This window comes from Otolemur garnettii, unplaced genomic scaffold (genome assembly GCF_000181295.1).
Source record: "Otolemur garnettii isolate 467f Iridium unplaced genomic scaffold, OtoGar3 scaffold00023, whole genome shotgun sequence".
NCBI lineage: Eukaryota > Metazoa > Chordata > Mammalia > Primates > Galagidae > Otolemur > Otolemur garnettii.
The window spans coordinates 8,199,933-8,214,157 of NW_003852418.1; the positions used below are offsets into that span (position 1 = coordinate 8,199,933).

General features: G+C 50.1%; 1 protein-coding gene across 2 annotated transcripts; it reads left to right on the top strand.

Moving 5' to 3' along the window:
* The first annotated feature begins 2,368 nt into the window (after positions 1-2,368).
* CD40 (CD40 molecule) lies at positions 2,369-13,843 on the top strand. 2 transcript variants are annotated; one of them, XM_023512051.1, is made up of 9 exons: positions 2,369-2,448; positions 6,744-6,822; positions 7,154-7,279; positions 7,805-7,951; positions 8,279-8,372; positions 10,950-11,011; positions 12,841-12,930; positions 13,016-13,044; positions 13,551-13,843. In XM_023512051.1, exons 1-9 carry the CDS (start codon positions 2,398-2,400, stop codon positions 13,716-13,718), a joined length of 846 nt encoding a protein of 281 aa, XP_023367819.1. In that variant the 5' UTR covers positions 2,369-2,397; the 3' UTR covers positions 13,719-13,843. The 2 variants fall into 2 exon arrangements, with proteins under 2 accessions (XP_023367819.1, XP_023367820.1); XM_023512052.1 differs by having other exon boundaries at positions 12,841-12,934; positions 13,551-13,645.
* Positions 13,844-14,225: the final 382 nt, after the last annotated feature.

Sequence of the window (14,225 nt, forward strand, 5' to 3'; positions counted from 1 at the left end):
ATTTTTTATTGTAGTGGTCATTGTTCTTTAGCAGGCCCAGGCTGGGCTCGAACCCACCAGTCCCAGTGTATGTGGCTGGCGCCATAACTACTGATCTATGGACACTGAGCCTCTTGATCTTCTTGTCTCAGCCTCCCAAGTGGGTGGGATTACAGGTACCCGCTATGACGTCCAGCTAGTTTTTTTTCTATTTTTATTATTTATTATTATTATTATTTTTAGAGACAAAGTCTCACTTTATTGCTCTCGGTAGAGTGCCGTGGTGTCACACAACTCAGCAACCTCCAGCTCCTGGGCTTAGGTGATTCCCATGCCTCAGCCTCCCAAGTAGGTGGGACTACAGGTGGCTGCCATGATGCCCGGCTATTTTTTGTTGTGGTTTGGCTGGGGCTGGGTTTGAACCCATCACCCTCAGTATATGGGGCCGGCATCCTACTCACTGAGCCACAGGTGCCACCCTTTTTTTCTATTTTTAGTAGCGATGGGGTCTCTCTCTTGCTCAGGCTGGTCTCAAATTCCTGAGCTCAAAGGATCCCCCCATCTCAGCCTCCTAGAGTGCTAGGATTACAGGTGTGAGCCACTGCTCCCCCGGCTCAACTCTTTTTAACGATGGAGGCTGTGCTTAGGATGAGAAGTCACTAAACCCACTCACTCATTTATTTACTCATTCAACACATGTGTACTGGTATGTGTCCCATTATGTGTCCAGGGCAGGATTCAGTCCTGCCCTCCAGGAGCTTACAGTCAAATGGGACCAGGCAGATGGAGTTACAGTCCAGTGTGATAAATGCTATGGGAACATGGGGAAGAAGGCAGGGTGGGTTGGAGTACCTACCTCTGGTTGGGGAGTTGGAGAAGGCTTAAGAGGAGGCAACATTTAAACTGGTTTCGGGAGGGAAGGAAAATAGCAAGACACAGTGAGTTAAACCATAAAGGAAAAAGATGGTGTGTATAGGGAAAGGGAAGAGGGTGAGCATGGCTGAAGCCAGTGAGCAGGGGAGGGCATGGCAGGAAGTGGGCTTGGGCAGAGAGGTTGGGGAAGGGTGTGCTCAGCCAGGATAAGAAGTTTGGATTATCCCTAGGGTGGAGGGGAACTCAAAGAAGTTTTGAAGCAGGTACGTGCCCCAATCAGATCAGAGCTGGAGTTTACCAAGAAAACTGCGGTAATGTGGAGAGGGGGTTGCCTGAAGGTGCTCCGGAAGTACTAACTGAATGAGTGAAGCTGTTGGGATGGTTGAGATGAAAGAGGAATTCAGGGACCTTTGAATTAGGTCAGCAGCGGAGGTTATAGAGTTCCCAAGAGTTGAGAATGGGGTTAGCAGTCTCCTTCTTTCTCTCTCTCTTCCTTCCTTCTTTCCTTCCTTCCTTCCTTCCTTTCTCTTTTTGTTCTGTGCTGTCTGACCACTTGGTTTGTTCCAGACATTCAGAGCGTGGAGGGTCCTCATTCCAACCACTGTCTAGTTCAAGCTTCTCAGGTTTCCTTGGAGGAAAACTGAGACTCAAGGAAACCCCCAGTTATCAGAGGCAGAACTGGAACCCGAGTTCACACGTTCCATATCGCAGAGCAGAATCTTAACACTGGTTCAAGAACGGCTTTAGGGGGCCAGGAAATGGGGAAATACAGGCATAAGGGTGTGTGTGTTTCTGCAGAATGGTAGGGCCCTGACTCTCCTAACATTCTCCAGGGGACCTATTATTCCACAGAGGGATGGTTCACTCAATAAACTCCTGCCTCCAGGGGCTAGGTGGGAGCTGGGATGCGGTGGGGACGCATGGATGGACGGATGGAGAAGCTGGGACGCTGCTCCCACATGAGGGAAATTCCTTTGAAAGAAAGTGAAATTCTGAGTTGGAAAATCCTTTTCCTAGAAATGCCTCCCCCACACCTCAATGCGGCCTTCTCGTTTTCTGGGGTGGTGGTGGTGGGACTTCCTGAGGCCTCTCTATCTACGGTGGGAACGCTTTCAGTTCTGCCAGGATTCCGGGAAGGACCCCCAGGGGACACCCCGCCCCAGCGCTCATGGGGATCTCTTTCTTCTCCCTCCACTCCCCTGGAAGGAGGATTTCTCCTAGCCCGCCTGGACTTGGCCTTTGTGGGTCCTGGGGGCAAGGAGGAAGGGCTCCCTCTGCAGCTCCTTGGCCCAGGGCACCCCGCTTTCTCCCCTACCCAGCCAAGCGGGTCCCTAAACTCCCGGGAGAAACTAAACTCCGGGAAATGTCCTAGAGGGAAATCCCAGTGCTGTCACTTGCCTAGGGCTCCGCCCTCCCCATAGGCGGACCGCAATTGGTCCTCCGAGACTCCGCCTTTTTCCTGGGCGGGGCCAGGGGCTGGGTCAGAGGAGTTACTAGCGGCCCCTCCAAGGGCCCAGACCCCTGCCGCCTGGGTCTCACCTCGCCATGATTCGTTTGCCAGTGCAGTGCGTCCTCTGGGGCTGCTTGCTGACCACCGTGAGTTGTTTTTGTCCTTGACACGACAGGATTTGAGAGTGGAGAATGAGTAAGGAATGAGAAGGAAGGAAAGAGAAGCAAGACTTCGGGGAGGAGACTTTCCTAGCTGGTTTTGCCGGGGACAGAAGGGTGGACGGGAGCTGGGCAGGGTACCCTGGCTCCGGGCGAAATGAGGTGGGCTGTCTCTTCCTTCTTCCTGGTTAGGGTCCCAGGTAGCCCACAGAGGCGGCTTAGGGAAGGCACGCACCCACATGCCTAGGCAGCGTGGATGGGTTTGGGGTTTAGGGAGCCTCAGAGGCTGGCCTCGGAGAGACTGGCAGGGGTTTCAGAGGGCGGGGAGTGAGAGGGCCAAGGGAAGCAGTGGGTCTGGCCCGTTTCCTGTCCCTTTCATATTGTGGACAGATGCCAGCCTCTGTGAGTGGTTATCATCCTCTTGCCAGCTGGGGCTGCTTTCTTCCAGGACATCTTGTGGGAACAAGGGATGGGTACAGAGGCCCAATTACTTTTTTGAGAAGGCAAGGAACTTTTAACAACTCCTCCCTCTCTTGGGTGATCCAACCTGAGAGGAATGAATCCCCAAGGCTGTGTCTTTGTGTCCTGAATTTAAGATGACAGAGGGGGCCCCAGGGAGAGATGAACAGTTCAAGAAAAGGAGGATGGGGGACCAGCAGGGTTTCTCCAGCACCGAAGGGGCTGAGACTCAACCAAGCATATCTCCTGGATTTTCGGAAGCCCATACTTGACTCACTTTTTTGTTGAAATGTATTTTTGTAGTTCCTCATTCTGGAGGCTGGGAATCCCCCAAGTACCTGGTCCTCTCAATCCAACCCCTCTGGCCTTCCCCTACTTTCAGGGGCTGAAGATTCTGGCATGAGGTCTGGGCAGGAGTGACCTGTGGTGTGGGGAGTTGGCTACAAGGGAACCGAGCAAGTAGAGAAGTTGCTTTGGTCCTGGAGCTTTCATTTTCACTCTCAGAAGTGGCTCTTAGGGAGAAAGGAAGCAGGGAGAGGGTGGAGCTGGAGAGAGGCAGAAGATAGCCCTGGTGGGAGGATGGAAGAAGAACCAGAGGAAGTGGGATGCAGTGTGGTCTTCTCAAGAGCAGGTTTTGCCCTCATAACCCCCAATTTTGGCTCCCAGTAGAGGCTGGGCTGTGACAACAATAGTAGGGGCTATTTATTGAGGATTTTCCATATGTCAGGCTCTTAGAAAAACACTACATATATTCTTGGTCTGATTTCTCCCAAAACCCATTATACAGATATGCAAACTGAGGCTCAGAAAGGGGAATTGTCTTGCCAAGGGTCTCATAGCTAGGTAATGGTGGAACCTGGACATGAATCTACATCTACCAGATTCCTGAGTCCGTCTCTCAGATGGTGAGCATCTCTAAGCTATGGTCCTGAGCTCTTTGTGGGAGAAGAATCAGAACTTTGGGCAGTGAGATTGACAGACTTTAAGAGGAGGAGCTGTACTTATCCTGTGTTTGAAGATGGTATCAAGGACTTTCAATGCTCTGAGTAGTGGGAAGGTCCATGTTCAGAGGATGATGCCTTGTGATATATTGGTAGGGGCAGTAACCTTTTCAACTTCCTTCCTCATTTAGGTTAAGACATTTCTTTTTCTTTTTCTTTTTTTCTGTAGAGACAGAGTCTCATTTTATTGCCCTCGGTAGAGTGCCGTGGCATCACACAGCTCACAGCAACCTCCCAACTACTGGGTTTAGGCGATTCTCTTGTCTCGGCCTCCTGAATACCTGGGACTACAGGTGCCCACCACAACACCTGGCTCTTTTTCTGTTGCAGTTTGGCTGGGGCTGGGTTTGAACCCACCACCCTGGCTATATGGGGCCAGTGCCCTACCCACTGAGCCACAGGTGCTGCCCAAGACACATTTCTTTTTTTTTTTTTTTTTTTGAGACAGAGCCTCAAGCTGTCCCCCTGGGTAGAATGCCTTGGCATTACAGCTCACAGCAACCTCCAACTCCTGGGCTCAAGCGAGTCTCTTGCCTCCGCCTCCCAAGTAGCTGGGACCACAGGCGCCCGCCACAACGCCCGGCTATTTTTTGGTTGCAGCCATCATTGTTGTTTTGGCGGGTCCAGGCTGGGGATTCGAACCCGCCACCTTAGCTGTACGTGGCTGGCGCCTTAGCCGGTTGAGCTACAGGCACCGAGCCTCAAGACACATTTCTATAAGTGATTTTGTTCAGATTGAGTGAGAGCTATCAATTGGGTAGGATCCTGGACAGCCCACCAGTTAGCTAGGGTGCCCCAGGGTTCGGGTTAGGGTTCCAAACAGGTACACATGTATGATGATTAAGACTGCTATTTAAGGAGCACCTCCTCTGTTCCAGATCCTGTGCCAGGCCATACAAGTTCAGACAATTAAGATTGGATCTCATCCTAGAAAAAGTGCTACATACCTCATTGGTGAATATAGCTATGTTCACCTTTGAACTACTCCCCTTGAGAAGCTATGCACTCATACCAGCACCTAGTCCACCCTTCAAAGCACTTTTTTGCGAACTTAATCATCAAACCGAGTATGACCATAGCTCTGATGGCCAGTCCAGAAAAAGAGTTCCCAAATTACTATGAAGTAAGGCTGGGTGTGGTGTCTCACGCCTGTCATCCTAGCACTCTGGAAGGCCGAGGTGGGTGGGTTGCTTGAGCTCAGGAGTTCATGACACAGCCTGAGCAAGAGTGAGATCCTGTCTCTAAAAAAATAGCCAGACATTGTGGCAGGTGCCTGCAGTCCTTGCTACTTGGGAGGCTGAAGCAAGAGGATTGCTTGAGCCCAAGAGTTTGAGGCTGCTGTGAGCTGTGATGCCATGGCACTCTACCAAGGGATACAAAGTGAGACTCTTATCTCAAAACAAAACACAAGATTGCTCTGAAGGGTGGACTAGGTGCTGTTATTGCTGCATAGCTTCCTAAGGGGATAACTTCGAAGGTGGCCATGATGATGTTCAGCAATGAGGTCTGTAGCACTTTTCCTAGGATGAGTTCGAGAACTTAATAGTCCAGCCTCCTATACATATGTTTATATGTATTTATAATATTAACATATTATTTTTCATTTTCACAACCTAACCTCTATGACAGGCATTGGGGGACTTGCATTTTATTTATTTATTTATTTATGTGGACTTGCATTTTAGTTAAGAGAAGCACAATAATTAGTGCTGCAAAGTCAAGGCTGGAGCCTGAAGCTGTCTGACTTTCAAACCTATGTCCTTTTCCTGGGCTGTTCTCAAAGGATGATTGTAGGGAGCACATGGATAGAGAACTAAACACAGACTCACTTTACAGTTGTTGTAAAAATCCTTCCGATCTTCTTCAAGGAGGAAGTGTCTGGAGATAGAATATAGTTAAGCATATATACTCAAAAGCTTGCTAATCCTCCTTCTAAAACAAAAATCAAGAAGGGGCCTGGGGTGGAAGGCCTTCAGCAAGCAAAAGCAGCCTGCTGGGGCTTAATAACATTGCTTTGTTTGCTTTGGATTTGTTTTTAAGGTTACCTTTTATTTACGACACATTATTCTGGTTTTTCACTCGTGGCAATGAAATGAAGTTTACATTGAAAATCAATCCATTTAAATTAAGGTGTAGTAATTAATAGCATGAGTGGCACCCAGACGTAATAAAAATGGTATAGAGGAGACACAAGTTGCTGAAGAGAAGGACCTCAATTCTCATTCAGAATCTGTCACTGTGAGACCCTGGGTAAGAGACCCACCCTCTCTGGTGGTCAGTCTCATCATCTGTAACATGAAAGAGGTGGAGTTTATTCTTATAGCCTCACAATCCTAGCATTTTATGAGAGAGGGGCTGGATGTGCAGACGATGAGGCGTTGGAGACAGAAAATGTGATGAGGCTTGGCGAGGGGAAGGAAGAGAAGCAGAAGAATGGGAGGAAGAGGCCAAGCGCTAAATATAGCCCCAGCCAGGACTGGAACCAGCTGAGGCCTCAGGATGCCAGGGGAGACCTGTCCTGTTAGGTCTTTGGGAAGAGGAAAGAGGCATGAGTCAAGCCCAAAGGAAGATCTGTTCAGAGAATGTTGTGAGTTCTGGGGCCTTTGCTTAGTATAATACCCAGATGACTCCCTGGGCGTGTTCATAATCAGCTCAGTTGGCAGTTCAGTTAAAAACAAACACCAAGTCATAGGCAGGCTTCGTTTTCTGCTTTGGACTTTCACTTCAGTTGCAGCCTTTGTCCTTGCCGACTATCACTTTTCTGCCAAGGAGGCTACAGCAGAGATTTTGAGCTTCTTTCAAATTGCACAATTCTGTTTTTAGGTCCATCCAGAACCACCCACTGCATGCAGAGAAAATCAGTACCTAATAAACAGCCAGTGCTGTTCTTTGTGCCCGCCAGGTGAGATGCTGACCCTTTAACCCACAGTGGGACCCTTCTTCATTTGCTGGCAGAAGAAGACCCCATATTTTAACAGTATACTCAAGTCTGAAATGACCTATTTCTCATCTCTGCCTTGCTATCAAAATGTTCTGGACTCCCTCTCTCCCAGGAAAACCTCTGTCTACCCTATATTAGAGTTCCTATCTCTTCCAACTTCCCCACCAGACTATGAAGGGGCTGGGACTTTCATCTTTGAATCCCCCACTTGAAAGCCTGGCTTGATCAGTTTGTGATAAGTGTCTGATTCATTGAGTTGGTTAGAGATGTTTCATTTCCTGATGTTTTCCAGGAAAGAAACTGGTGGAGGACTGCACAGAGGTCACAGACACAAAATGCAGCAATTGCAGTAAAGGCGAATTTCTAGGCACCTGGAACAGAGAAACATACTGCTACCAGCACAAACACTGTGACCACAGTGCGTAAGCTGCTGGGAAAGGGACACTTGGGAGCCAGGCTAATAGTCCAACTGATATTTATTTATTTATTTATTTGGGACAGAGCCTCAAGCTGTCGCCCCGGGTAGAGGGCCGTGGCGTCACAGCTCACAGCAATCTCCAACTCCTGGGCTTAAGTGCTTCTCTTGCTTCAGCCTCCTAAGTAGCTGGGACTACAGGCACCTGCCACAACGCCCAGCTATTTTTTGGTTGTAGTTGTCATTGTTTGGTGGGCCTGGGCTGGATTCGAACCCGCCAGCTCTGGTGTATGTGGCTGGCACCTTAGCCACTTGAGCTACAGGTGTCAAGCCATTCCAGCTGATTTTATGTAGCCTGGGTCTGTCCTGATAGGTTGGAGCCTGGGTTGTGCTGGTCATTAGACACACTACAATGTGTGTCTCTGCTTGGAAGAGGGTCTAAGACCAAAAGAGCAGGCAGGGTGGGGATCAGGGCTCTCAGCATGGCCCAGCATGGTGCTCCCATCCTTCTGGCCTGTCTTTGCTCAGACCAAGGGCTCCGGGTCCTGGAAAACGGTGACTCAACAACAGACACTGTCTGCATCTGTGAAAAGGGCCGATACTGCACTGATGAGGCCTGCGAGAGCTGCAACCCGCACAGGCCATGTGATCCTGGCCTTGGGGTCAAGCAGATTGGTAAGTGACCCATCTGGGAGATGGGACAGACAAGCCTAGGGTCCAAAGAGAGGGGCTGGGCAGGGGGCACTTAGCCCCAGGGGCAGAGGAAGCAAGACTCCAGCCTACACCGGCATCCCCGCCAACTCTGATGGAGTGAGCAGGAGAATGAGACCTTTTTCACTCTGCCACCTGCCATGGGGATCTGCCTTTGTGGGGCATCAGGAGAATTCCTCTTGGGGGCTGCAGCCCTCTGAGAAAGAGTGCTCAAGAGAGGAGCTCTTCCCATCCTCCTTGTCCAGTGGCTCCCCCGGGATGGTTAACATCCCCTTCCCTACCTGCCCCCAGGTACAAACATTTCTGACACCATCTGCGAACCCTGCCCACTTGGCTTCTTCTCCAGTGTCTCATCTCCTTCTGAGAAGTGTCGCCGTTGGACGAGGTATAAGGACTCCTCCCTCGTGATTCCTCCCCCAACAGTGGCATGGACCAGCCTCCATTCTCTCCACTCCACAGAGCGGGGGGTTCTGTGCTCCCCTATGTCCCACACGCTCATACACTTCTGAATCATCTACAGAGTGGCCTCCCGGTCATCAGATGGGCATCTCTCCCTTAGTGGTCATAGGTACTGCTGAGATCTCCATCTTCATGAGGCTCTCCTGTCTTAGGGGTATCAGGACACCCCTATTTGGACACTCCTCCACTCCCCCTTCTGCTTCTCCTTGGTTTTCCTCCTCTTCTTCCTCCTTGCCTGTTTTTCTAGGACTTTCTTCAGGGCGCTCCTCTCAATGCTCTTGCCAGCCCTTCCTGTGCCGTCTGACCAAACCCATGACTTCCAAGCCCCTCTCAGACAGTTCCCAATCAGCATCTCCTGTCTAGATCTGTCTCCTGAGTCCCAGACTTATCCAACTGCTGAGCACACACCTCCACCCGGCGACTCACAGCCACCTCAAACACTGTGCATCCCAGGTGGGCTCACCCACCCACACTCCTCTCATGCTGTGTGAAAGCCACCTCTGTGGCTCTGGGCAGTCACCCCTGGGCCTCTCGCCCTCACTCCCCTCCAATCCAAACCAGTCCCCAGGTCCTGTCCATCTGGTCCTCTAAGTGTTTGGGGGTTTCTCTCCACACTGTTTCCCCTGCCCTCACTTTGGTTTGGGCCACGTCACTGAGGTCTGGGTGCTGCCTTCGCCTCCTTGCCATCCTCCCTGCCTCCAGCCTTCAGCTGGTTCTCCATCCTCTTGCCAAAGCGAGTGTTCTCCCTTCCCTTGTGGATTACAGCGCTCCCCTATTTGCAATGCTTCAGGGCTCTCTGTTGCCCTCAGAATGAAAATACCCAGACTCCTCAGCATGGCCTTCAACCTGCAGCTGCATTTTCTGATCCCTTCCCTGCATGGCACTGTGTCCTGTGACTGCAAGCCCCCAAACACACCGTTCACTCTCTTGCCCCAAACTCTTCTGCCTAGACTACCTTAAACTCATGCCCCATTAACTTTCTGCATTTAATTTTTAAAACTGGGCAACACATAGGACAGAAAGCACAAAAAGGCCCGCTGTGAGGGATCTCCCTTTCAGCCCTGCCCCTGAGCTCCCAGTTCACCCTGGAGGGAGCCACTACTACATGCAAGCCAGCAAACAAACAAAACCCACATGGCCACAAGCACACAGATTCTCCCTCCTTTTATTTGTTACACAAATACTAGCATGCCATACACATTTTGTTAATTGTCTGCCTTTCTCTGGTAGATTGCAAACTCCTTAAATGTAGAAACTTGGCTGTTTTTCCCTTTCAACCGATATATCCCCTATGCCTAAAACAGTGTCTAATGCATCACTTTTTTTTTTTTTTTTAAAAGAGACAGGCTCTCGCTCTGTCATCTAGGCTGGAATGTATCCTTGAACTCTTGGGCTCAAGCAATCCCCCCACCTCAGCCTCCCAAGTAGCTAGGACCATAGCCACATAGCATCACACTTGGCTAATTTAAAACAATTTTGTAGCGATGGAGTCTTGCTATGTTGCCCAGGCTAGTCTTGAACTCCTGGCTTCAAACTCCTAGGCAATATCCTTCTCTGCTCCTTCCTCCCCACTCCTCCTGGGGCCACCCTGGACCAGGTCTTCAGCATCTTGTGTCTAGCCTTCTGTTCTGCCTCCTTGCTGGCCACTCGCCTGTCATTTCTTCTCTGGACTCTGGCTGGCTGCATGAACTAACTGGTTAAGTCATCTGGTTGGTTGCTGATGAGATCTTCCACCTGAATCCAGTCACGACTTTCACGCCTGGTTATCAGCAATCTGGTTCTAAAGACTCAGTCTTCTGTAGTTCCCCAGCCCTATCCTCCTGTCCCCTGCCTGATGTCCCTCACATTGTGTTGTCCTGCTGCTTAGCTAGAATGCACTGTTGCTCCAAGTTTTCCATTCCTCAGGGCTCACTCCGATCTTAGTTCCACAGGGTAGTCTTTCTGGAAGGCCCTTAAATCAGAGGTTCTTAACCTGGGGCAGTTTTGCTCCCAGTGGAACATTTGGCGATGTCTGGATACATTTCAGTTGTTCCAGCTGGGGAGGGAATGCTACTGGGCGGAGGTCAGGAGAGATGCTGCTCAACCTCCTGCAAGGCACAGGAAAGCACCCCCCGACCCCCACCCCCCCACAGCAAAGAAGGATCCAGCCTAAATGTCTCTGGTGCCAAGGTTTTAGCAGCTGAACTCCACCTCATTGTGGAGACCCTGTCTCCTCTGAACAGTTGAATCACTGTTAGCCTGGATCTCAAAGCTTGGTGCTCATTAGAGACTCTCCTATTTATTAACAACTTCAAGATGTACAATAATCTTTTCTCTGTACTTATGAGTTCTTTAAGAACAGAGCCTGTGTCGTTTCTATAATAACCAGCATAGGACGTTGCACCTAATGCATGCCCAGTGACCCTGGACTTGTTGGTTGTTGACTGTTTCCCTTTAGGGTTGGAAATCTTATGGTCGGGGAACCTTAGTATCTCTTTCTCTCTGTTTGTATGTCTGTGTGTAGGTGTGAGATGGAAGGACAGATAGAGAGAGAAGCAGGAACGGACAAGACTGATGTTGTCTGTGGTGAGTCCTGGACCATGAGCCCTGGTAGCAGTCTAGGTAGGTGGGGACTGCAGGGGGAGACTGAGGCACGTAGAAACACTGGTGGAGAAAGGGAGAGGGGAGATGGAATGAGAGGGGAGGCAGTTTGAGGGTGTGGTATCCTAGCTCTGCCATTTATTTTGGGAGCCTGGGAAAGTCACTTTCCCTCTTCAATCCTCACTTTCTTCATCTGTAAAATGGGATAACAGCACCTTCCTTAGTAGGTTGGTGTAAGTGCCTGGTGTGGGCTCCTGCACTTTGGAAGCTTGCCATAAATGCTGTTCTGCCACCCTGCACCTCAGGTGCTACCATGGTTTGATATTGTCCCCTTTCAGCTTCAGCTGTGACTTTAGAATAAGAAGGTAGCCTACAGCACGGATCACAAACTCAGATAACTACAGAGGCTAGGCAGGCCATGCTAATGAGTGAAAAAGGTCAGGGGGGAGAGAAATACATTTTCTTTTTCTCTTTGCTTTTGCTTAAAATTTACTTTCCTGGCTCGCCGCCTGTAGCTCAGCAGCTAGGGCGCCAGCCACATACACCAGAGCTGGCGGGTTCAAATCAAGCTCAGGCCTGCCAAACAACAGTGACGACTCCAACTAAAAAATAGCCAGGCATTGTTGCAGATACCTGTAGTCGTAGCTACTTGGGAGGTTGAGGCAAGAGAATCTCTTAAGCCCAAGAGTTTGAGGTTGCTGTGAACTGTGATGCCATGGCACTCTACCAAGGGTGACATAATAAAACTCTCTGGAAAAAAAAAAGAAAAAAATTTACTTTCCTCTTGGCAGGGCTGGGATTGGAGTGAGGTGGGCTAGACATTTGCCCTCAGGCATATCTGTGGGAGTGCCATAAAAATGCAGTGCTCCAGAGAAATAACATTTTGATGTAAGAATAAAAAAAATCAAAATTAATGCAAAAAATCTGTGGCGGAAAAACTAGCAAAATTTAAAATAAAGAATAGGATTCTACCCTGCATTTGCACAACCCTGTCTCACTTGCCTCACTCTAATCCTGGCCCTGGTTCCAATAAAACTTTATTGTAAAAAGCAGGTAGCTGGCCCATATATGGGCTGTAGTTTGCTGACTTGGTGTCTTCTGGCTGATTTTTCAAAATATGGCATTAAAATGGCACTGATCTTGATTATGAAGTTTTTTGGTGTCCTCTTAGATTTTATCCTGAAGTAATTGGCTTCCTTGCCTCATTCTAGTTCCTGCTGGCCTTTTGGTCTTTTTTTTTTCATTTACTCATTTAGAATATGGACTCCAGTACAAGAAACTTTGCTTTCCCCTCTCCTCTTCTATAAAGAGTGTTGCTTCTAGAAAAGCAACAGTGCAGAGATGAGGCGGGGCAGTGGGCAGTGTGGGGTGCAGGGAGAGATGTCTCCTCCTCAGCACTAGCTGATGGTTACCGGCTGGGGAGGCTGCCCGCTGGGGCTCAGTCATCCCAATTTGTGAGAGAAACCAGATATCCAGATTTTGTTTTGCAGTTTTTGGCCAGGGCTAAGTTTGAACCCGCCACCTCTGGCATATGGGGCCAGCGGCCTACTCCTTTCAGCCACAGGCGCTGCCCAGATATCCAGATTTTTAGCATGGACTCTCTCAATTTTAAAACGTTGCAAATATTCCAAGACATTAAAAAAAATGCTGGTCACCCTAGAGACATCTGCCAGCTGCCTTTGCACAAGGGCCACCCTAATGTCAATGAGCTTATGCCTTGGATTTTAGAGTCTGGCAAGTCAGGGATGGCAGCTCTGGGGAGGTGAGGCACTGCGGGGGGAGATGAAGTGCGCTGAAGTCTTGATTTCCCCCAGATTCCCAGGGGCGGCCCAGAATCCACATGGTGGTCTTCATCACGATAGGGATCCTGTGTGCCATCATCTTCTTTGGGATTATCTACTTCAGTGAGTCCCCAGGTGGGAAGGTGCTGGGGAGGAGGGAACATCTGTTGGTCTGGTGTCCCCAACTCTCCATCCCTTTTTTCTCTAGGAAAGGTGGTCAAGAAGCCAAAGTATAAGGTAGGTCCCTCTGGGAACTGAGACTGAGGTTTGGCAAACTGGCTGTCTATGGGGCAGTTAAACAGATTCTGGGTCTGTCCATGTGGCCGCTGGCAGGAGAACTGGCTACTCTCACTCCCATGGCCCCATGTCTCCTTCCATCCACTCCCTCAGTGGCAAGCTTTGTCATCTCCCCACCGGGCTGCCGTGGCATCATTGGCAGTCTAACCCTGGCTGCTCTTCATACCTCCTGGCGCTGAGCACATGGGGAGCCATGTCTCTGGGTGCAGGGTCAGACCGGTGGTAGCGAGAGGAGCAGCTCCCAGAACCAACCGCTTCCCCTCTGGGAGCTCCTTGTTACCCTTGGTGTGGCCAGCAGGGGTCAGGAGGTACCTGAGGAATTGATGCTGACCCAGCGTGTGAGGAAGGGGAAAGGGGGTGGGTGGGTATCCGCTTTCCAGCTGGGGGCTCCTCAGAGGCGGGGCTGTCCTTGCTCTCTGGAATCACCTTGCACCTTGGCTCCCCAGGTTGCTCAGTCAGAGGATGAGAGAAAGGAACCTCAGGAATCAGTTTTTGTAGAAGATCCTCTTGGATTAGATCCTGCTGCTCCAGTACAAGAAACCATGCATGGGTGCCAGCCGGTCACCCAGGAGGATGGGAAAGAAAGCCGCATCTCAGTGCAGGAGAGACAGTGAGCTGCGAGTGTGCAGGAGCCTGGCGGCGTGGGCACCTGGCCAGAGAGCCTGGGACTGCTGTGGTGAGAGCCAGGGGCTAGCACTGACTGGACACAGGCCTCCTCTGCTTGCACCCCTGTGGCCAAGACAGGAACCCTGGCACTGGATACAGAAACACTTTACCTTGGAGAACCTCCTAGCCCTGGAGTCCAGCCAGTCTCCCAACTTGTTTTTAAAGATGGAGGGAAAACTTTGGTGGAGATGGTGGCAGGGGTGATACAGTAATAGCCGCCACACCCTCCAAGCCAGCAGATCAGTGTCCAGAGACATGGTGGCTTCCCTGTACCCAGGAAGACACACATGGATTGTCCTTTGCAGCGTTGTCTGTGATGGCGTATGACTGACTGGAAGCCGCTGAACTGTCTACTGCCAGGGGATTGGCTTAATCAAATTGTAATATATTTATAAACAACATCTCAAAAACACTGTGAACTGAAAAAAAAAAAAGCATGTTGCAGAATGTTGGGT